Genomic DNA, 23,837 nt, shown 5'->3' on the forward strand with positions numbered 1-23,837 from the left:
TCACCTAATCCTTCTCTGTCTTCGACTTTTTAGTGTAAAGGAAGTATTTACACAGACATTTTCTCATGTGCTGCCCATCTTATCTAAATAGAACATAGATTTTTTAGGACAGAGACTGTCTCTAGCAGTGCAAAAGGCCTTGCATAGATGCGCTGAATATATAAGAAGAACTGAAGTTCCTAATGAAATACAAATGCTAAGTTGAAAAATCACTTTACTAATGAATTAGAGTGAATAACGAGAAGTTTGAGCCTGAAATAGAGCTTCACCTTTACAAAGCATGTAACGTGAACACTTTTTTAAAAAAAATTTGCCTGTCACTGAGCTAAATGAATGACTGCTTCTTCTCTCATTGCAGGATATTACACAGCTCAATCCTCACTAATTCCTTTTGCTTCAAGATTATTTAATCTTAAATATAACAAGCCTTCTGATGTAATTTGCACTCCACCTCCAAGGACCATCGCTTAGCTTCCCTGGAACACTTTGGTCTTCCAGACTTTCATATCTATAAATTGTATTATGGCATAGGAGCTCGGTAATTTTAGTTTATTAGATTTAAAATTCCTTTGCTTAGGAATTTTAAAAAATGTAATGATTTTTATGTGCTTAATTTGCAGGGGGGTGTCCCACTCAAGATACTTTAAAAAGCTATAATATCCAGACTGTTGGATACAAAACATTTTTTAAATTTCTCAGTTTAGGTATATCTATTTTCCTTGTAAGTACATATCTAAAATTTCATCAGTCTAACATTAAGTATCTAAGTAAGTGGAAGTCATCTAGTCCTCTGCTGGGATGAGTACAGGGCTGAGCTCTCTCAGCTGAGATCCCATAGATAGGGTCTAGGTGAATAGAAGCCTATTTTTAGAGAGGTAGACTTACATAAGATGAATCCCACCCAAAGTAGTAGTCTTGTGTTCTGAAAAAGAGTCCACTTCTTCTTCCGGAGTGTTCCATCAGGGACAGTCAGAGCATTTTGTTTTGCTGCTGCACGTTCTGCAATCTTCAACATGTCTGTAAGTTCAGTGTCTCTTGGAAATCAGAGGTATCCACTGAAAATGTCCTGTCTACCCACTGTGTTTCATGGGCCTGATGCAGGCACCCATTTGTAAAAAAGGAAGAGTGGATTTCTGTGGATTTCGGAGGTCTCTTAGGCCAGTTTACAGAGGCAATCTGTGTGTGTGTGCCTGCTTTCCAGGCTGGGGGGAGTTTCTCTCTTTCTGTTATTATTACCTGAGTTTACAAAAGGGTCGCTTGAACCACTTTATGTAGAACGTTGTTGCACTGCAAAGACTAAAAAGGGACTTGGCACGATAGAATTATAAACAGCAAAGTGCAATTATAAACAGGCTGTGTTCAATATGAAATAACATCTAGTTCCAGGAAAAGCAAAGCTATCAGGAATAATAGTGACAGAGCTGGAAAACACTTCACAAAGACAGCTTTCATTTCTATATGCTCTAAAGCATGCAGTAATAGTGGTCTAATTACCTCACTGAAGCCAGAAAGCAATATGGGATACTGTGGGGGTGTGGGAAAGAGAATAATATGCTACAATTAAACTACAATCTTTGGCATGGTCACTCATCAGATAAAGCTTTTCTGCTGTAGCATTTGAGCCAGTCATTTTCTGGCTGCTAATGCCTGGGGAAAATATGTGGTGGTGTTGCTGTGAGCCGTTTCGCATAGCCGCCTTTCTGGGTTTCTTCCCAGCAGCTGTCCGGCTGAACGGATGCACTGCCTTGGAAAGCTGGGGCCGCAGCTCCCCCTGTTTTCCCTCTGTTGGGTTAGGGGCTATTGTGGGGCTGATAACCAGGTAGTTCTCTTATCCCAGCTGTGAAATGGGGGTAACATTATTACCTACCATGAAATGAATTTGTGAGCTTAAAATTATTTATTTAAAAAGCAGTATGTTTAGGAGCAGATTTATAAAATTAAATAACTTTGGCAGTGGTTTGTGAGTGTGTGCTTTATACATAGAAAGATCTTGTGAATATGGCAAATAAGTGTGCTAGCTACCTGACAAGGTAAGTGCATGATTATGTACATTTATAAAGCCTGGGATGCAGACTGTGTATCACTAGGACATAATCATGTTCACATGCAATTACGTTCCTTTGAACCTGCCTTTGAAAATCCAGTTTTAGGGTCTGCTAGAAAAGCTTGCTGATGACATCTGCAGTTTCCTTGTATTTTCCAAAATGCTCACCCTTTTAATAGAAACTCTTCCGCTGCTTCGAAGCACGCTTTTGAATTCACGTGCTTAATTGTTCATTTCACTTTCTTGTTTTATCCTGCTTTCCCAAATGTCTTTTCCAGGAGGAGAAAAAGCCCAAGATGCAGGCTAGTATAGAACTAGGAGCACTCTGAGCATAAGGAGGGACAAGAAAAGGGAGTTAAAACGAGGTGCAGACTGTGAAGAAGTTAGTAGAAAAAGGAAAGTCAGGCAGTGGGAAGTGGGGAAACACGAAGTCATATTGCTCAAGTGAGGATGCATCTTAGGCAGGGAGAGAGGTTTCCTAAGCAGAACAGGAAGCGTCAAGAGTGAGAGTTATTTTCATGTTTGGAGGCTGTGGTATTGGGAGGAAAGCATAGGGCAAGGAAAGATATCCAAGGATGGCTCTGAGTTTGCGATACGGGACAGAAAAATTGCTAAACTTTTTAATAGAGATAGAGAGAAAAATGTGAAAGGAAAAATCTAGAAGGAAAAAATCAGTTCAACTTTGAAAACGTTGGCCTTGAGGTGACCAGGTCTGAGAAAGCACGACTGTGTTGATTGGCATGTAGTTGCAGATAGCTGTGTAGATCAGCATTTACTGAGGCAAAGGCCTTTTTTAATTTTTCTGTAATGCCACAGATACCTGATTTCAGAGAGACATGGTTTCTGTTTAGGAGATGTTAAGAATTAAGAGTGGTTAAAAGTGACTAGTAATTTGGGACTGTTCAATTTTGCCTTAGATCTGTTTTTGCACTATAGAGCACGCGCACATCCTTTGATAAGCAGGCTCAGATTTCTGTGAAGGGAAATACAGTGGGGAATTAGATCAGACCCTCATTATTCTGCTGTTTCACTGAGCAGAAACATGAAGGCTTACGACACGCGCAGTGTCTGCAAGGCATGTCTGACAACCTCCGACAGCATCCCAGTCCATTGCAGTAATTCATTCCAGCATCAGGCTTTCAGGACCAAGCCTCAATTATGTGCACATCTGGTCTTCTTTAGCATTTCTTGTCTGCCTGGAATAAGAAGTATCTTTTTGTCTTTAATTGTTGTAGTTAAGCGGTTGCTGCCAAATGGCTCTTTCCCAATCTAATCCCAGGCACAGCTCAGGAGTTCACTCAAACCAGGGACCACTCTCAGTGGACAATTTGGGTACAGCCACTGTTTTATGGAGGATTAGAGAGTTTAGCAGTATGGGCACAGGCTGTGCCGTGCCAGTTAGCCTCAGTACAAGACAACTATCCCAGGCATGTTTTATTTACTGCTATAGATGTAACATTGATGTTCAGAGTACAAATCCCACCGACTGCTGCAAATAGGCTTCAAAGTAGGTCCAGGAGTCAGACACACCTGTAAAAAGTTTGGCCTGAGTAATTTGCCCACACAGGGACAAATGCAGCCCCAATGGTGTCACAAAATGTGGGCACATTGGCTTGTATGATCAGGTATCCATCAGCTCTGATAAGCTACAAGAAAGAGACACTCAGGAGCAGCTTCCAGCTGCTCTGCCATTAAAGCCCTGTGAAAAAGGCTGGTGAAGAAAGAGAACAGTTTCAGTTTAAAATCAGGAGGTTTAGAGAGGGTTCTTTTGGATGAAGGAAGGGTTATTTTAAGTTCATTTTAACACAGGGCAGTCACCTGATCCAATTCACTACAGAACTGCACTTAATCTCCTGCCAGCTGCAAGGAAATAGGACCAATCTGTTGTTTTCCATATATGTAGAGAACACTTCTGACAGGGAAAAGATTCTGGATTGAGTAAAATGAGCCTGCCACATCCTCTCTCTTGTCTAAATAAAATGCATAGACTATAAAGAGAAGTTTGGTGTGAAATCTTGTTGGCGCATGAGTTGTCAGGGTAAGTAATTGGTTTCCTTTGGATTTTGTCTTTTTTTTTTAAATGGTCTGACAATGTCTCATTCAAGGGACATGCTCAGCCTTGGGACACTTGGCGATATATTGTACCCACTGATGCCTGAGCTTTGTCTTAAGCTGCAGAATGAGTTTTCTGGGAAGCGAATAAGGTGACAGGATTTCATTTGGTTTCCTGTAGAACTGCAGCTTTGTAGAGAAAGTCTGGAGGAACACAAGCTAAAAGGATCGACATCTGTGGATGTTACTCACACCTGCAGGACTGTCTGCTGCTGCTCCCTGTTCGTTATCATCCAAGTTTCTGTTCCTTTGTTATGTTTGGATGACAGTGTGAGCAGCTGGACGTAGACAAGAGGACATTCGTTTCATCCCTCTCGGCTGCTGTCTCGCTTTGTGGTTCCATATCGCTTTTACTTCACCATTTTCTGGTTTGCATTAATGCAACTTTTAGTGGGCTTGCTACCAGACCAATAAAAATTTGGTTTAAAAATTATGACCTTCTTGCCCATTCCCTCTCCCTCCCACGTCTATATTATCAGGGTGCAGGGGATCGTTCAGCCTGGATGAACTGACTGATCTGTTTTACAATTTAACAGGGGTATCAGGATAACTGAAGGCACAGAAAATAGGAGGGGAGGGAGGGAGAAGAGAGCAGCAGGGTCGGAGCAGCTGGAGAAGAAAGCTTGCAACCAATATTTCTCACAGAGGATCAGCGTGTGAAGCTCTTGATCGGTGCCCTTTTTAGCCAAATGCCGTCTGACAGTTTAGGACAGAGAGTCTTGATCTCTGAGCTCTCCCTGAATCTATCCTGTCCTGTTGTGTTTGGGTTCTCAAATTCAAAGTCATTCAGTTGTCAAAACAATTTCTTCCCTTGCCTATGCTGCATCTATAATTCATAAAGAAAATCAGAGAGGTGACGCCCTCAGTTTTTCCCACTCTTTCCCCTTGGGAAGTTGATGGAAAATATGGGCCTTGGGTGGTTTATGACAGGCAATGTAAAGCCCAAAAGCAACAGTAAGAAGCCAAGGTGAGGGGCGGTGGCGAGGTGCCCTGGGAGCCTCTCTGGTGGGTGGCCGTGAGGCTGCGCTGCCACCTCGCGTGGTGCTGCCCTGGCCCTGGTGCTGCGCAAAAAGCAACACCGGGCACAGGCATTGCCTGAAACTCTGCACAGAAAACACAGACCGGATCCCCGATCCAGAGGGCGCTGGAGTGGTCCCTTAGCGGACTTCGATATGTTCAGGTCTTACTGCAAGCTTTTGCAGCAGCTTCCTCACTAGCTGAAATTCCCACTCATCGCTCTCCTTAAAACCACAGCCTCCCCAAGCTCTTCTCTGTGTGTTGAATCCAAAGCGGCTTCACCCCCGATGCATTGGTGTTCTTCAGTTTGGCAACAAATTTGCGCTTGTGCCCCACATTGCACTCTTCTGTCATCACCAAATCTTGCTGAAATGCCTAAGCTGTGCTTTGTCCCTGGAACACTTGTAAGGACAAATAACACGTTATTTGCTATGCAAATGAGGGTCATGTAATGAACAAAACATCTTTCTGAGACTGCCAAGCATAATGGTGCATTTATGTGCAATTTTCAGGATTGGCTATTGTTGTTATTTGTCATATACGTTCCACTGTTGGCAAATATTGATGTCTAAAACGCAAGGAAAAATTACAAGAAGGAGAAATTCTGTTTAGTGTAAGAAGTACTTCTCTGAACCAATAACGATTTTGAAATGTGAGCGTAAAGAGTCATTTGTATTTTGTCCTAGATGAAACAAGTTTTCTCATCCAGGTATTCCAGGCCTGTCTTTATTATTCTTATTTAATTTGGCATTACCTACAACTTGTGTGGAGATTTCTAAACAAAGATATTCTTGCCTTTCTGTGGCAAAAGTACAACCTAAGAAAATCTTCATCTCAAAAGATCTTCACAGATTAAAAATAAAAGAAAGTTCAACAGACCATTTCTCTCTCAGTGACGTCTCTCTGCAAGGTTAAAATATTTGCATCTGAGTGTCTTTTGAGGGTGGTAGTAGGACCAAGCAGATGAAAGACTGCACACAAGCACACATTTTTAGCAGCGGGGTTCGCTGAAGCACTGAAGCACCACAATCGCATGCACCACAATGGTAACAGCAGGCACAAATACACTTTTCCTAAAGGAAAGATTCACCAGGGGGCAGCAGAATATAACTTTTTCTTGTAAAACCAGTAGTTAATCATTTAAGGTGTCTAAAGAGATTTTTGAAATTAACTGCTTGTTGTTCCATAGTTATGATTGCAGCTAAGTTTCTCGTTAAAGCAAGCCTCAGAGCAGCTCCAAAGTCTATTAACCGTTTGGGGTCCAGGCATTCACGAAGTGAAAGCAGATGGTTGCATTTTCATTGTATCTCATGCCAGGTTTCCGTCCTGGGCTGCTCAGGCAGCTGATGGGTGCTTTTCCAACCCTCAGTATTTCAGAAGCTCTCCTGTGTGCCCCAAAGGAAACTATTTCAGCCTCATCGTTTGGGAGGCATTAATCAGTAGCAATAAGCTCTCTGATGGCTGAAAAAGTATCATTAGAAGGGTGCAGTGCTCAGCGGAAAGCATCTGCAGATGTGCTTTCCTGTATTATGATTATATTCACTTCTTCTTGTCTTATAACAAATAGACCATTGAGCAGCTGCTAGGTTCCCTTTCCTGCACTTATCAAACTCCTGCAGTTTAAGAAGCTGAAAGAAGTCACACCTCGCCTGCTCAGGCTTCTCTCATGGAGGGCTTCATTACCGCTTCGTTCACTGTGAATTTATTCCAATTTAATGCTCTGTTCTGCTCACACAAGTAACCAGTGTCTCTAATAGTTGCTTCCCCTAGTTCAAGTGCCACTGTACTTTTCTGACCTTTTCTGACCTCTTTTTTTTTTTTTTTAATTTACAGTGAAAGCCTTGTATCTGAATTCTTAGTCTTTCACTGTGGAATAACTACAGTTTCTGTCCTTGGCCCTTTTCTTGCCTCCATTTGGCTTCTGCCCAGTGGGATTTCTCATTGCTAGCTTCAGTCTTGCACTTCACTCTTGACACTCAAACATATATCTCCCTTGACTCTCCGCCTCTGATCTCAATCCTTTTTAAGCTCTGTCTCTCAACTCCACCAGCTGCTGCTCATCCTGTAACTTCCTAAGTCTGTACGGGAGGCTTCAAAGGATGTAGCTCTCCTGTGCGTCTTTGTCCCAGGCATCCTTAGCTCAGGTATTACCTTCATAAGGCCAGAAGCCTTAATACATAAGAATGTATTTGTAGAATAGGAGAATAGCTTTGTCTGCCAAATTAGCTTTTGGAAGATTGTTTAGTCAGCTGCATTTTCTGAGAGGAATATAGTATTGTTCTTCAGTGCAGGCATAAAATCACATACTTACTACTAGAAATAATGTAAATGATTTCACTCAAGACACCTCTGTGTCTGCTTTAAAAAAATCAAACAATCATTTGTTTCTGTTTTCAGAAAAAGGAGAAAAATATTTTGAGATTCCCTATCCTTTTTTTCTTATATTTTCCTCTTCTTTGTCCAGTATTTAAAAAAATAAGCTTTTTTAAAATTTGCATTCTTTCCTTCTGTTTTATATGTTTGCTGACAAAAATATGGAAGACAACAAAAATGTTGGAAAAAAGCTTTTATTCAGTTTTCATTTTCTTCCCTTTCCATTTCTGTTCTTTTTTTCGAAGGAAGGAAGAAAAATCAATATTTTTTTTAAGTCAAGAGGATGGATTTTTTAAAGTTTTAAGAAGTCAGAAAAATGCCTTTGAACATTTGTAAAAAAATGAAAGTTGCAAAGAAAAGCAATACTTTCAATTCAAAACTTCTAAAAAAAAGGTTTGGAGCTAGTTAACTCACCCCCTGCAGCATGCTTTGGAGTGTCTTCTAAATGCCAGGTGAGGGACAGCCCATCACCTCCACGGGAATCTCTTCCGGTACACCTATCCAAGAGGTCTTTTCAGGCACTACAGCATGTTTTCTGCCAGCTAATTTTGATTCTGTTTCTTTTAAGGTCTCTCTGTTTTGCAGTCAATGGTGTGACTGTGTGTGTAGACATGGTGTAGACATAACCCAAGTTTTGCTTTAGTAGGTAGGGCTCTATGAGACGCACATCTGCCATGTAAATATTTTTTAGTGTGGCCATTACTTGCTTTTCAGTGTTTAATTTTCCAAGCTCCGACAATAACCAGAGAAGGGCAGAGCTCGGCATCGCACCAAAGCTGCCGCAGAAGCAGGGCAGGTGCTGGGCACGTCCCCCGGCGACGCCTGCTGTGGTGGCTACCCTGATCCCGCAGCACAGACCGGCCAGGAAGGCAGCCAGGGCTTTGCCCAAGCGTGGTGTACCTGCTCCTCCCATCCTTTGTATTTATTGGGTTTTAAAAGTTACAGATTATCTGATTTTCTTATTACTTAGCCAAACTAGAAATATTTAACTCCACTTCAAAGTCTGTCCTTCTAGGACGAGAAGCTTCTGTTCCTATTCTATCGACTTCTCCAGCCTTAGGTCTTTCTCGGTGTTATTCCTTATACCCTCTGCTCCCCACAATAAATATAAACCAAACAGAGTAAATGGGATATCTCTAGGAAGGTTTAGAAAAAGCAATAAATTCCATGTCTGTTTCCCCTCATTCTCATTGCAATTCCATTAATATCCAAAAAATACATAAAAATATTATATTATGAATGCAAATTAAAATCTAAAAAAATTGCTTCTGTTCACCACATGTGATTTAGTAAAAATTGGTTCTTTAGGAGATGTGTCTGTAAGTCTGACCCTGCATGGTAGAAATCAATGAGCTAATTTTATATAAGAAGAGGAATAGTCCTTGTAAGAACTACCTAGCCACATAACTTAGTATTTAAGTTCCTTCTACTCCTTTCCTTTGATGTGAATGGTCTTTTCTTGGAAATTAAGCTTTTTCTCATAAGATCTTAATACCAACGTGGTAACAAAGTGCTTTTTGATACAGATCTGACATTATTGCCTAATTGAATTTGCTAGTGAAAAGTGTGCTTCTGCTGTAAAAAAGATATATGTATATATATAATATGTATTTTTTATATATATATGAAAATACTAAGTATTTTTAGGCATTATTCAGTCTCAGGTTGTGATACTTTTTCATTCCCCAAAAGTTATTGCATAAATGTTGTTAACTTGGGATGTTTCTCCAGGAGCTACTGTGTTGTAGCAAAAGTTGTGATAATTCAAGTTCTTGAAAAATGCTGTGTCTGCTCCTCTCATTTGTTCTCTTTATTATCCTCAGCTGGGAAAAAGCAAAAAAAAATAAAAGTTCAATCTTATTACTGTCCAGTGCAGACTAATAAGAAAATAAGCATTTCACATGGAAAAAAAAATAGATCTGATCTACTGCAAGAAATTTTGGTATGGTATTCCTTTTAAAAACAACCTAGCTTATTTGTTATTGTAGTTTAAACACCTAGTCATGTGCAGGCGGGCAGGAGACATTGAGAGAGCAGGAGGTGAAGGCCTCCCACAATTCTCTTTTTGTCTTGCTCACTTGGCAGAAGTCTTAGTTGTTTTGAAAGCTCCCTTTTCAATGAAGTTAACAAATATCATCGCAAATAGATTACTCTGTTTTGAAGTGGATTTACAGACTTTTTTTCTGAAAGTACAAGGACAGAGATACTGTACTGCATTTTATTCATGTTGAGATTGTTGGTCCTTAACAGCTTGGGTTAATATTTGACAAGATTTGTTCCATGTCACCATCAGAAATTTAGCTGCAGATCTCTCTGGCTAGCTGTCCTGTACTTAAAACTGTTTTTTTGTAAGACCTGGATTTGAAAAATCTCTCCTGCCAGATTGGTATGTGCCAGATTCATTATCTTCAGAATCTATCATGACTTCCAAATACGGTTTTCTGTGTGCAGAAACAGAAGGTGTGCTCATCACAGATAACAGCACTCTCCAAGGAATAATATCTTCATCCCGAAGTGACACCAGCTCCTGCTAGTATCATGGGACCAGACAGTGGCTTCTTAGGCAGTGGGCAGGTCCACGCCATCCTGTGGGGAAGTTTGGCAGCTATGACCACACTCTTATTCCTCACCTTCCTCATCTTCCTCTGCTCCAGCTGCAACAGGTAAGACCCAGTAGTTTAGGAGGCAATAGTTTTTCTTGAATCAAATATTTCAGGGATCGAAATAGCTTCACAAATAACCAGTTAGCAAGAAATACTGGGGACTGAGGTGCCAAAATATACTACCACAAAATAGTAAGTTACTGCAAAGTAGTCACTTCATATTTTCAGAGGGCTAAGTCAGTTCATGCTTCCCTGCCTTTGCCGTGGTGTCCCCACAGGCATTTCTGTGGGTTGGCTTACTTGCATCAGCCTTCATCCCCGTGGTAATGTATTTGGGAGTTCAGTTCTGACTGTGCAAAATTTCTTTCAGAGCAAACTTGAACAGTTCTTAATGGTTTTCTGCTGTAAAGGAACATTCTAAAAATACTTTTTTGCTGTAAAGGAAGAATGTGCCTGCTAGGTGCTTTCTCTCTTAAGCTGAAGTCTGGACTGCACAGGGACGTTGACAGTAATAACCTGTGGTGCAGTGTCCTTGACGTGATGGGAAGAGGAGTGGGGGCAGCACAGGCTGTTTTCTAAATGTTGTCCATCCTGTGCTTAGACGTTGCGTCACCTTGGTGTATCTAGGCTAATCTAAATAGCAGATTACACCGTTAACCTTAAATCTTAGCTAAAAAACATTTCTGAAGTCAATACTTCTGCCTGTCCTGAATAGTTCCTTCATACCAGCAGTAGTATTAACTGGTGCTTTGTAACTAGCTGAAGGAGTACAAAATGTCTTTCAGTAAAGAAAAAACAGAAAAGTTTTGCTTTTCACTTTCTTAAAAACTGAAAGGCAAAGCTTTTTTAAAAAGCATGGGATGAGACAGTGCTGATCTGAGGAGGGAAAAGGGCAGGCCACACAGCTTCATGTGACACTGGAGAGTAAGCCAGACCAAATGACCCAGCTTCACAAGTATATCTGAATCTGAGCACCACACACTTTTCAGCTCTCAGGATAGCAGTTCCAACACTCCCAGGCTTTTGCAGGACAGAAGCAGCATGTTACTTCTAGTCCCTCTCAATAAATACTCATCAGCTGCCTTCCTGCATCTCCAGTTTAGAGTGTGTGGTGAAGTCAGTTGGAATGGGTAAAGCAAAGCCTTCTTCTGTCCTCAGTCTTCCTGGGAGATGCTCTCCTCCCTCTGATACACACAGAGGCCAGGGTGGATGCAACAAGTTAAAGCATGCTTTTCTAATTCAGCATTTGGACTATTAATTTGGCTATGTTTTCTGAGAGAACAGAGAGTTTTGTAGAATGACCTGGAACTAAATGTTTCTGTAACCTGTTATCAATTGAGAAAATTAGGTGGGCTGAACAGGACAAAAAATATAGGTAAAAAGAAAAGCAAAACAATTCCTATGTATCTCAGCTTTGCTTTGTCCATTCCTGGAGACTAGGAAATTGATCCTGCTGTTCAAGCCAAAATGATTAAGAATCAGAGAAAGAGAATTAATGGCTTGAACTCATACTTTATTCTCCTCTCCATGAGAGGGTCTGATTCCAGCAATATAGGCACTTTTACTGACTTTGTTTTTTCAAATTTCAAGCCCCTTTCAAAACATGTGAACTTAGCCCAACTGGTGAAACAAGGGACAGTTTTAAAACACACTTTCAAAAATAAGTGCATGCAACTATATATGATGTTCTCCAAGGCTTTGAAAATGTGTCCAAAATCCTGATGGATTTTTGAGAGGAAAAAAATGCTTTCAGTTTTCATTTAATTTAAACATAGCAATCTTTTTTTTTTCTTTTTGATATAAATCCAGAGCAATTTCATCAGTATAGAGTCCAGCAAACAAGGCTTTCACAACACGCTTCTCACCCCTCAGAGGCATTTCCAAAAGAAGGCAGTGACAGTATTGTACTCCCAGAGGAAGCACAAGGAGTAGGGTGGGAAAGGTGGCAAGCGTAAGCTTCCAGCTGCATAATGGTGACAGAAAAAAGCATCTGGCAGGATTTGGTCATATAGGTTGGTTTAATCTATGCCAGGCTTTGTCAAAAATATTCAAGAGCAGGTGCCTTTGCTTTGGCCTTGCATCAGCATAAGTAAGATTCATCTGGATCTGCTTTGGTTTACATGAGGATAGGCTGTGGTTTGCGGTGTTTGGGGAGTGAGCAGAGCGGTGCAGCTGATAGCCCATGGGATGTTGTTGTTTGGGCTCTGAGTGCAGCCTGCACTCACTCCAAAGTGTTTTTCTAACAAGTCAGATTAGTCAGGCCTGTCACAGAGAGAATTAACACAGGTTAGGGAACTTTACAGGTAGTCTGTCACCAAAACATATACCTCATGTATCTGAACATTTCAGATGTGATTAAAGCAAGAATATTATTCATAGCATTTTGGTTATAATCAGTTACTCCTTACTGTGATCTTACACTGGAACAAGAGAAAGGTTTGTGTGTGTTTGTGTATTTGTCATAAATCTTTAGATATGTTCATCAGCACCTTGCCTTGTGGTGACCTTACACTGAGGTCATACCAGTCCCTTTAATAATTTTCAGTTATTCATATTGCAATATTATGGTGAATTGCAGTTCTGCTCCCAGGAGCTGTGTACAGTCTCTTAATGGCTGGCATTTGTTTAGTAGCATAATTTGTAGTAACATGTTATACTTCTTCACTAAGGGAGAAGAAGCCCAAACATCAGAATGGAGATCATGAAAATCTGATGAATGTGGTAAGTATTTATTTCTATTTTCCTTATTTCTATTTTATTAGCTTGTGTCTTTCTTGTGGTTGGTTTGCACCAAGGCCTTTGAAAAGTATTGCAGGCTGGAAAATAGGTAAGGAATTTAGACACTCTTGAGGAAGGGAAACTTCAAGAAAAGTTTCAGAATAGGAAAGGGAGGGTAACTTCTGTAAATCCCAATGATCTGCACTTTCATTTGCTCTTTCTGCCATGGTTGTCACAGAATCTCCTGCCTTTCTTTCACTCAGGTTGCTGTTCAAGTGCAGTTGTCAGCTGCTGTTTTCTGACTAGTTGAAGCCATGGTAATTTCTATCACTATAGAGTATAAAAGGGAGATCACTCTAGACATACTTATATTGTTTTGTTTTAACGTCTGTAAATGTAGGGACATAAATCTTTGAGTATAGTAAGTGTGATTTGTCTCTCCCACCAGTACTGCGAGTTAGAGCTCGTGAGATCAGAATAAAATCTACAGTGTATCTAACTGTTTCTGCAAACATTTAATCTACCTAATTTGTGTTGTAGCCTTCTGATAAGGAGATGTTCAGCCACTCTATCACAAGTTCAGCTACTGAGCCTCCTCCAAGCAGCGACCAGAACGGGGCACTCAGTAATGGCGAGGGTGAGTAATATAGTCCTTGCGAATGGGCTGAACAAGAAGTGCCATGCCCTTGCTCATAGTTCCCAAGTTAGCTGCTCTCTGACACATTTGTAATCCATCATGGCTTAGGTTTCTAGCCGTCAGCTTTCCTAGCACACAGTCTCGCTGTTTGCCTGAGCACCCTGCATTTTCCTCTGATCATCCTGGAGGTCTGACCCCAGAGCAGCTGCACAAGTCCTGCATCCCAGGGCAGCGACAGGGCATACAGCTCTCTGAAAGGAAGCCCTTTTTGTAAAGAATTTAATTCACAGAAAACTTACATCAAAGTAGGAAACCCTGTGAGCGTTCCTGCCTTGCAGGGAAGTCAGCCACCTTCCCATGGAGATGCTGGGTTGTAGCAGCACCTCTCTGCTGGGTGTGCTGTGGCAGAGCCCTGCACCCTGCCTCCCAGTTCTCCAGGCCACCCCACAGTGGGAAGGTGCTGGGGCCTTCTCCAGGCCACAAGCTGCATCTGGGAGAAACCAGGTCATCAGGCAAAGACTGCTGCCCTCCCTAATCTCAGCCAGCTGTGGAGCTGAGATGTGACCAAGGATGCAGTTGGACCTGAGAACTTCAGAAACACTCCTTGAGTCCTTAAAACTATTTCAGGCTGTCCTCCGGAGCCTACAGCTGTTGATCATAGTCTCATGCTATCTGAGACTGTCAGTTGATGAAGACTTTAAAACATCAGTGTCAGCTTAAAAAGGCACCCACTTTCTACCATGGCATCTTCTTCTCACTCATGCTGTCCTGTTCCCTGCAGTCATAAGTGTTTCTGCAACTTCATGGTAAACCCAGTAGAGGAATAGATTCAGCTAGAAAATAACCTTCTTTTGCTGAACTGAAGTGTTAGTCAAATGCCAAGTCTTAGTTTGAGAGTGTATGTGTATCTGTCTCTCTCCCTCCTTACAGGTGCAGTTAGGTCACCTCTTGGCATTTCAGGTTCTTCATCATTGTCGGCCATTAGGTCACATCAGTCTACATTTCCTCCCAGCTGGAATGAAACTTCAAAAGTTTCCTAACTAGACCTTGTTAGTGGGATTGGTTCAGTCCTGAGGATTTGTCTCAGTTAACTCCATTGCCCCTAGATGCTGCAAGAATTCTTTCTTTTGGTTGGGAACACAGTTGCTTTCAGGCACTAAAGGCAGAATAACAATAGTTTTTGACTCTTCCAAAACAGTTACTACAAACTGAAATTTATATGTTTTTGTAATCTCTTTCTTTGCTGCTTTATTCTCCCCAGTCTCTTAATCTACCCTCTACAAACTAAAGCATGCTTAGATGTAGGCATATAGGTCATCCCACTGAATTCATGTATTGTTAAACATGTACGTATTACTGGGATCAGCACTGTGAACACCTCAAGGCACAACCTAGTCTCCCTTCAGGTCGGGAAATACAGAAATTAATTTTAGGCACAATATAAGAAGATTTACTAGATAGTAAGCATCCACAAAATAGTCCAGGCCAAAGAGTAAGTGCAACACACTTCCCAGTCCTTAGTTCAAGGGGAACTAAGCAGTGTTCATGATCACTAGAATGTATTTTTGTGTTTTAGAAAACAGGAAACATAAATAGGCTTCCTTTTTTTTTTTTAATCTTCGCTTTGCTGAACACTCAGAATGATTCACACTCAAGTAACACTGGAAAATATTTTACTCAGATGATCCTAAAAATAAACACGCTCACAGTTCAGAGCTCCTGGGTGCCAACTGTTCTCTCTGAGTTAGACACTGACACACTGGGCTGCATTCCCTAGTTTATAGCTGAACTTCTAATCTCACTGTGAAGCTAGAGGCTAAACTATTAAATCTTTACCACTTGGAGACAAGTAACCAAAGGAATTTTTAAGCTTTCTTTTAGCAGGTAATCCCTGCTCCCTTACATTGACTTGTTTCATATTTAGGTATTTACCCCACAAAGTGATTCAATGCAAAGAGCAAAGCCATACAGGAGGGGACCATTTCTGTTTGCCACTAGTCACCACACACTCAGCTGTCAGAAGGTGCTACTAAAAGGCATGCTGTCAACTATCAGTTTTTAGACTATCTGATATTACTCAGCTTACAATTAGCATAACAACCCTTCTGACTAACTGGAACTGTTCAGCTTTAATTTCTTATTTCTACTTCATATGTATTTATATGTTAATAGTTCTTTTGTTGTTGCTGTTAGCCTTTTGAGAAGGGACAAGGCTGTGAAAGCAACACCATGAAACGTATTTTTTTTCCTTTGCCCAACCAGCCAGTGCTGTCTTTGTGGCAGTGTACCTAAGCCAGCCCCTTTGCTTCAGTACCCATAACCCCAACGGCACAGAAGTGTGAGCTCTTGCTGCTGCTCATTATCCCACTGTGCACTGAAGCAGGCGGATGCTACCTGGGGACAGTGAAGGTGCTCTGCATAGCGCACAGTGCCCTGAGCACAAGGGCCAGAAGGGAAAAACAGATGTTGCAGCTTCTCCAGGCAGTTCCTGATGTTCCTCAAGAACTGTGCAGGACACTTTGCATGTCTCCAGTTCCTCCCCAGTCGCATGCAGGAGTCAAGTGACTGGAGAAGGATATTTTCCTTTTCTTCTCCTCACATTTCCCATTCAGACAGCAATTAGCATCTCACACCTTACGTTCCATCTGAGTTTTGCTGTCAGATTACAGCTCCCTAGGGGGAATCTGAGTGTATAAGAATGTGTGCCCAAACCACAAAAAAAAAGAAACATATGTGACAACCACCAAATCAATAGTACTGATTGCTTTGGCAACACTTTATGTCGTGATATCAAACACACTAAAGAAAATGGAGGAATGGGTTGATTTTTCTAAGTCTGAGAGAGTGCCATAGGAAGTGTACTAAGAAAAATAAAGCTATTCAGAAGTGATTTTTCAAGGAAATGAGGTCACATAAAATAACATGCCATATACTATCAGAAACATGCCTGTATGTGTCTGTGTATATATCCATGACTGCAAGCAAATGTCATACATGTGCACTGTAAGATGAGAAGTCCCATAAATTTCAATCCCTAATATGCATTTTGTGACAGTGTCATGTGACCCACTTCTGTGACTTAAAATAACATGTTCTGCCTAACACCACTTTCTGAAGTCTAATCTTCTCTTTTGTGCATATGGCTGGCTTGTTAGTAAGTTGTCAACCTACATCATGTGCTGCGAGACTAAGAAAAGTATGGCATAGCCTTCCAATAAGGAGCTGCTGGTGTATTGTGTGATGGGGCTGCCTTCAGCGGAACTAGGTGTGGTTCAGACTCAAATTTGGCCAGCGTGTTAAACAAGGTGAGGAGTGGGCAGGGAGAAGGCAGAGATATCTTCTCTTCTGATTCCAAAAGATAGGGAATTGGAAAGAGAAAAAAATAATGAGACTTTTTTTTAAACACACTTGGTTCTAGACCTCACACCAATGTTCCCCATGTGAGGATACTGAACGGTCTGTAAGCATTCAATAAAACTGAGTACAAGCTAGCTGAGCATACTTGCGTATCTGCACCTGTCCACCAATCCTCTGGGTTCGCTGTGAACACTGTTGTATGTAAAGTGATTTGAGGGTGCACAGAGCATTTATGATGCTGTGAGAATGACATTTTAACAGTAGAGTGCAGCCATCTCCTTAATGGAAAAATTTTGATAAACTGAAAGCATGATGACTACTAAAACATTGCCAGGTATTTGTATCATTTATCCTTTTCAGTGAGAGAAGCAAAAACTAAATAATATGGAGTGTACTAAATCACACTCAGCTTTCTTAGTCATACAATTGTTTTGAATAATTCTTTATAATTTTCTCTAGTGCTCTCGGAGGACAGTACAACTGCCTGCATCCAGCCTTATGAAGAAGTACAAACATCTGTCTCTGATCTGCTAGATCAGCAGGATAGTCTTGGAAAATCCATTAAATGTCACCAGAGCCGGGAACTACCCAGTATTCCTCCTAACAGTACCATGGAAACCATCATCTCAGCTAGAAATGCAGAAAATGATCAAGGTCTTGGAATGGAAGGGCCTTATGAAGTTCTGAAAGACAGCTCCTCTCAAGAGAACATAGTTGAAGACTGCTTGTATGAAACTGTGAAGGAAATTAAAGATGTCGGAGCAGTAGCCAACATGGAAGAAAGATGTAACAACAAATCAAGGGCTTCATTGGTGGTTTCTGAAGGTCAGAAACAGATCCCTGAGTGCAGAATTGAATCAGCAGAATATGCATCTGTTGATCGGAATAAAAAAAGTCGCCAAAGTGCTAATTCGGACAGCCCTCTTGGCAATACACCAGATGTAGAGGATGAGCCTCCCCCTCCAGTACCCATGAAACTTCTTGATGAAAATGAGAATGTGCAAGAACAAAAAGTGGACGAAGAACAAGAGACAGAAGGAGCATGTAAACCAGAGAAGGTAAACACTACAAATGGTTGTCCTTGTTGGACAGTCATATAATGATAGAGAGAAAAAGTCATTTTGAACATACTGGGGGAGAGGGGCATAGTTCTTTTTTTTTTTAAATAATCATTTGCTGTTAAAATCACAAAAACAACATCAAGACAAAAACTATAGAATACAGAAATATGAAAATGCTCACTATAACCTCTGAATTATTGTCAGGTATTCATTCTACTGCAACCTCAGTTTCTAATTGGTGCAGTGTGCTGTTCCCAAATACCACCCAGAAATTGCATAGGAAGCCTCTGCTTCTTTTTCAATGGTATTATACTTGTGGGAGCTATTACAGTAGGTGTCCAGTGTCTCTGTTAGTGTCTGCATCTCTTTCAGAATCTCCTACTTGTTTTTTTCCTAGTAAAATCTAAATTTACAAAAGGAGAGTGGGGTAGAAGCCCTAGCTTTCAAAATGCTTCCTTTGTGGGGCCGTGTTGGCTGAGCAGTGTGAGTGTTAGGTTATCGGCTCTAAGCCACTCACCTAGTCTCCCTTTGCAGGAGAGAGCGACAGAGAGAGGGACAGAGAGAATTGTGACTGTAGGATTTTAAAATGTAAGATTTGCTTTTGGTCTTGTAATTGCTATTCAGCAATTCCACAGTACAAAAGATCACAGATGAAAAAGTACTGAACTAAATACCTATATTAATCCTTTTCAGCATTAGCACCATAAAAGATTTGAGCAGTTTATCAGCTTACAGATTTTATACTTGTCAAACTCTGTATGTCACATGTAAACAGAGAAATAAATTTCTGCCTGGTGAAATGACAGCTGAAAGTTGCCTTTTATCAGCAGCTTATTCTTTCCCCCAGACTGGGGACAAGTTAGTGGTGAATTCCTTGAAAAATAGAATGATCACATTTTCAGCAAGTTAGTTTATTTTACTATTTTAATTTTTTTGACAGAACTAATTTGAAGGAACCTTTCAGATCATCAGACTCTGTTGTCACAAACTGTTGGGTCTGCATTTTTTCAGAACTAGTATAGATAATTTGTTATTAGTTGTGAATGAAAGCACTGTGATTTTAGGTTAATATAATTTTGGTGTTTGAGTTGTCAAATACTGTTAGGTATTGATGAAAATTTTCAAAAATCTTTAAGATTTAATGTGACATTTTAATGTAAACCTTTATCTGAAAAATCATGAGCTGAGGGACTGTTACTTGTTTCTGGTCATTCTCTTATTTGCAATATTTCAATAATCCAGGCAGAGCACTGAAAAACACCTTGTTAAATAACTGCTAAACAGATTAGCATAACATTGTATATAAAGCATAATAGAGTCAAAATGAATAAACTGAAGACTACTCATAATCTAAAAATTGTCCATCCAGATTCTTCAGAGTACATTATTGCAAATAACAAGCTCGTTAGTAGAAAAGTAACATGGGTTTGTCAATGATAATCCACCAACCCTCCCCTCCTATCACCAAATTCAGGGCATATGTAATTTCTAATTAGTCTTTTAGAGAAACAGCTTTCAGTAACAATGACATTTTTCCTACCAGGTGTGAAAAGTCTTCTTGAAAATCATTATATTTCCCAGTCACTGATACAAAAAAATGCATTTACTACTCTGTAGCTTCCCAACACACCATGTATACAATGTCAGTAACTGCAAGGACTGGGAATTGATTAAAATGGTTCAGGTTTTGAAGGATTAATCAAGAGATGACACATGCAGTCCCCTAAGTGCCAGAAAAAAAGGTGTTTGTCTAATTAAAATTTATTCAAAACTAAAGTCAATCTGAGTTAAAGCTTTGGCAGCATCAGATCATTCCCAAGTACTCTGCTAGGTACATGCATTATGCATTGAAGTGTGTGCGTGTCCTGTCCTTGAGAGCTACAGCTGCAGCAGAGTTGAAAATGGTAATCGATTGAATATATAAATGTCATTATTGTTGGCATTGTACATGGAGGTGGTTGTGGGATCGTTTTTCTATTATGATTGTGATATTTTTTCCTTCTATTTTGCTTCTTCAAGCAGTGTACAGCAATGGCTATTTTTTTCTCATGTGGCAACCAAAAACAAGTTGTTTATGTAAATATATTATAAATTTACAACTCTTTTAGTTAAACACATTCCATATGTGCCTCTTTTTGCTTTGCCTCTTGTGAGGCTACTTAGCTGCCTTGCTTAATATGACATCTGTATCCTAGCTTCTCCAACCTACCGTGCTGACCCCGATGAGCAGGGAGGTTGGGCGTAACAGCCACATGAATCCATCTCTCTGCAGTGAGGCTTTGCTTCACAGGGCACAAAAACAGCAGGCTCCAGGTGGTGAAAGGCCATCTGCCTGGGGCAGGTAGGGTGTTGATGTAACTGAGACTGTTGTACCTTTGAAGGAGACGTGTCCAGGCTGTTTCAGTCTCCTGTCCCTCACAAGAGGGTGGCCTCATCCCAACCACCCGTTGGGAATGATCTGCAGCCCATGTCAATCCCTGATACATGTTCAAGAGGGACAGTGTTAGTTGGTCCAAGCAGAGAGCGTTCCAGTATTTAACAGTATAAAAAGGTGCTCTGGTGTCACAGACAGTCCTTGGTACTGTTTAATTTAGAGTAACTAGTAGAGGTATAGCCTGATAAAAGTGTCCAGGGACACTGGGAAATAGTCACTGTCCTACTAAGTAATGAAGAAGCATTTCACTGATTCAGAATTCTTTCCCATAGCACTGACATGCAGTTAGATACAGGGATAAAGGATCAGTTCAAGAGCCAGACACACAATAAATAGGAAAAGTAGTTATCTAAACTGGTTATTAGATGTGAGCCAGCCAAATCCCATGAAAGATTTTGGTGAAGAAAAGCACCTTTAATAGCACAATGCCTCTTACAGGCCTCTAGCACCTGGAAAAACTTGGGAGTAGTTCTTCTAATAAAACTGGAGAGTCAGGGGTTGTTTTAGTTCTTCTTTCTTGATCAAAAAAGGAAGTAGAAATCTCCTTTTTACCCAGGTCTTCCTAGAGTGAGCAATCCCAAGAATACTGGGAGAAATGCGCTCTCTCTCTCTCTCTGTACATCTGGCTGCTGCCCATCTGATTTCAGACTTGCACAGCCTGAGGATAGGCAAAGCATCTCTCAAAAACGTTCCTCAGGAGAATGAGGTTATTGTTCGGGTGCTTGAGTCAGGAGCAACAGCTGAGCCAAACAGCAAAAAATCAAGTGCTGTTGAGGAACAAAAGGGAAGTGAAAAGAAAATAGGGACACATTCTGTTTCTGTTGCTGTTGTTGAAGTTTCAAGCTTTATGTGTGATGTTGCTAGGTGCAAAATGTTTAGGAGTAAATATTTTTTTTTCAGTTCCCAAGAGGATGAGATCCTTCAAAATTGATGGGTCACAGGTTCTACATTTAGACAACAGACAGAATGTGGCGTACAGGGGAAACGAGCCGCATCGTCAGCGTTCTGGGGTATTTCTCAGTACTTGGGTGGAGAAACGTAGAAGGGCTCCTGACCCATGATGCTTACAGACACACTAATTAAAGAAAATAGTATATTGCCCAATTTTGCTAGCACAATTTTTTTAATGTGCAAGGATGAAACTAGTAACTTACTCCTCAACAATAAAAACATCCCGCAAATAAGAAAGACTAAAGTGAGCTGCTGTAGTATAGCAGATCTAATAAAAGGCTATGCTGAAATATGTGTGAACTTCTCCCTTTATTTATTTATTCTCATGAGTAAACAAAGCAGAGGTTAAAGAGTGAGTTCCGCAGACAGTGAGAAAGAAGCAAGGGAGCTAAGGCTGAACTAAAGCCTACTGGGACCAATGGGCAGACGTCAGGGAGCTTTGGGTCAGAAACTCCACCAGAACTGCATCAGAAGTTTAAAACTCCATATTTATCAGAAGTAAAAACAACAGGAAAAATGGAAGTAGGAAAGCATCTGTTGTAATAAGCCTCTGTGAAAAAAGTCTGTATCTAATATGTTTCTGGAAGCTGGATTTGATTAGTTGAGCCAAAAATACTCTACTTCTCAATCTTGGTCTGCACTGGAGGAGGTCTGAAATATTTTGAGTAGAGAATTTGAGTAAAACTCTAATATACGGCCAGTTATATGGAAGGCTCCCTCTGAATCACTGTGGAGCAGAAGTTCCAGCAAAGTGTGCTTGCCCCAGCAGGGAGAAACCGCACATCTGCTGGGAGGCAGCCAGGGTCTTGATTGCCATAAAAGTCCTAACCCTTTTTTCTTAACAGCAAAAGGGTTCGCTCCAGTGTTTCATGACCTAATTTCTACGTTGCATTTTGCATGCCTAAAGTTAACTTGACGCTAAACCAAGCCCTCCATCCTGCGTGCGGTTATTAACTTCAATATGTGGATTGCACCCAAACTGATGCTTTTGAGAAGTTAGCTTCTACTTTCACGTTGGGTTAATCAGGTCTTCTCTGTGTTTCTGGCTGTCATCTGTTGTGAGGCAGCATTGCTGCGCACTTAGGAACAGTTGCTACATTTCATGGCAGAAGAGGCTACAGCTTCTTGAAGCACTTCTGGAACCCTTTGAATGAAGGATAATAATCATTAGGAAGGTGCTAGTCTACGCCTTTTGGATCTAGACATATATACGAAAACTATGTAGAAGGCTGACTACTGTTTCACAACAGTTCAATTTTAATTGTTAATATGCCTTTGCAAACTCTTTCTCACTTCATTAGAAATCTAAATGCAGAGATACAGTGGAGCAGAGTTTGTTTTAACCTTTACATTATTTTCACTCTTTTTAGGTCTGAACAGGAGCTGATACATTAAAAAGCTCTGCTAACCTCAGGGCTGTTGATCTCCAAAGACATACTCTGGATATTAGCTATGTAAAATGGAACTAGTGAGCAAATGACCATAAAATATAATGTATTGATTGTAATGGGAGAGTTTTATTATAGGTTTCACACTGTTGACTTGTAATGAGCCTTTCTTTCTTTCTTTTTTTCAGAGGCTTAGTACAGTGTCTTACAAGTCTCGAGAGGAAGATCCATCTCTTACAGAAGATGATGTAGGTTTCTTTCATGAAATTCAGTAACTAACTAGAGACCTTTTTTCAAGCAGAAATTAGCATAAGCCCTGCATGATTAAGCAGGATCTAAGAAAGGTGAAAATTATCTGAAGGGAAAATAGAAGTGGAGGCTTTTCTGTACAGAGTTTGTAGAACCACATTCCTAAAATCAGAAGTATTTTAGCATTGGTTTTATCAGGCCGAGAGGTTAAAAAATGGTGTCAGCAAATAATGGGAGGCCACAACTATCTGATTGCTAGAGCAGCTTATTCCTTGATCTGGATGAAGAGTGCTACTTAAGAACAGTAAGCAACGGCCTTCTGAAACATACTTCACCTTTCCCATTTAAAATGTTTGGGGCTCTGAGAAATAAACTGAAGCACAATGGAAGTACTGGAACATAAACTGTTTCTTAAAATGTTTGCTAGTCAAATAAATTGAGGAGATGATTGAAACAAAGACAGAAAAGTTAAACAAAAATAAGGTGCCTGCGATCATCTCCAGTGACCCCTGTGCAATCTATAAATACATTCTCCAGACATAAAAGTAAACACAAACTTGGCAGTCAGCTGAGTGAGCTACTGCTTTCTGCTGGGAGAAGCACTCACAAACATTAGCAAATACGCTGATCCTTGAACTGGGTTCATGTAATTTAATGCTGGGAAGAGGCAGATATATGTCTGAGCAGAAAAGCTCTTTTTTGTTTGTTTGGGGCTTTTTGGCTGAAATAAGTAAAAGGTAAGAAGTATTGGCATCTGCAATTTCATGTCTCTCTTCATCAGAAAAAACTAAACACTGTATTAATGGAAGTGATTTGGTTCATCTGCACCACTCAGGATCATTTAATGGTAATGGACATTTTCATGCCAATCTACTATTTAATTAGTTTAATCC

At 40.5% G+C, this 23,837-nt stretch overlaps 1 protein-coding gene across 5 annotated transcripts in view; it reads left to right on the forward strand.

Moving 5' to 3' along the window:
* The window catches only part of PAG1 (phosphoprotein membrane anchor with glycosphingolipid microdomains 1), a 118,190-nt gene that overhangs the window by 83,289 nt on the left and 11,064 nt on the right, over positions 1-23,837 (forward strand). For all 5 annotated transcript variants that reach the window (XM_064507361.1, XM_064507363.1, XM_064507362.1 and 2 more), the window contains 5 exons: positions 9,998-10,209; positions 12,819-12,870; positions 13,408-13,504; positions 17,321-17,919; positions 22,884-22,943. In XM_064507361.1, the coding sequence (XP_064363431.1) occupies positions 10,085-10,209; positions 12,819-12,870; positions 13,408-13,504; positions 17,321-17,919; positions 22,884-22,943 (933 nt within the window). In that variant the 5' untranslated portion in view covers positions 9,998-10,084. The remainder of the gene's footprint in view (positions 1-9,997; positions 10,210-12,818; positions 12,871-13,407; positions 13,505-17,320; positions 17,920-22,883; positions 22,944-23,837) is intronic.

This window comes from Dromaius novaehollandiae, chromosome 2 (assembly GCF_036370855.1).
Source record: "Dromaius novaehollandiae isolate bDroNov1 chromosome 2, bDroNov1.hap1, whole genome shotgun sequence".
NCBI lineage: Eukaryota > Metazoa > Chordata > Aves > Casuariiformes > Dromaiidae > Dromaius > Dromaius novaehollandiae.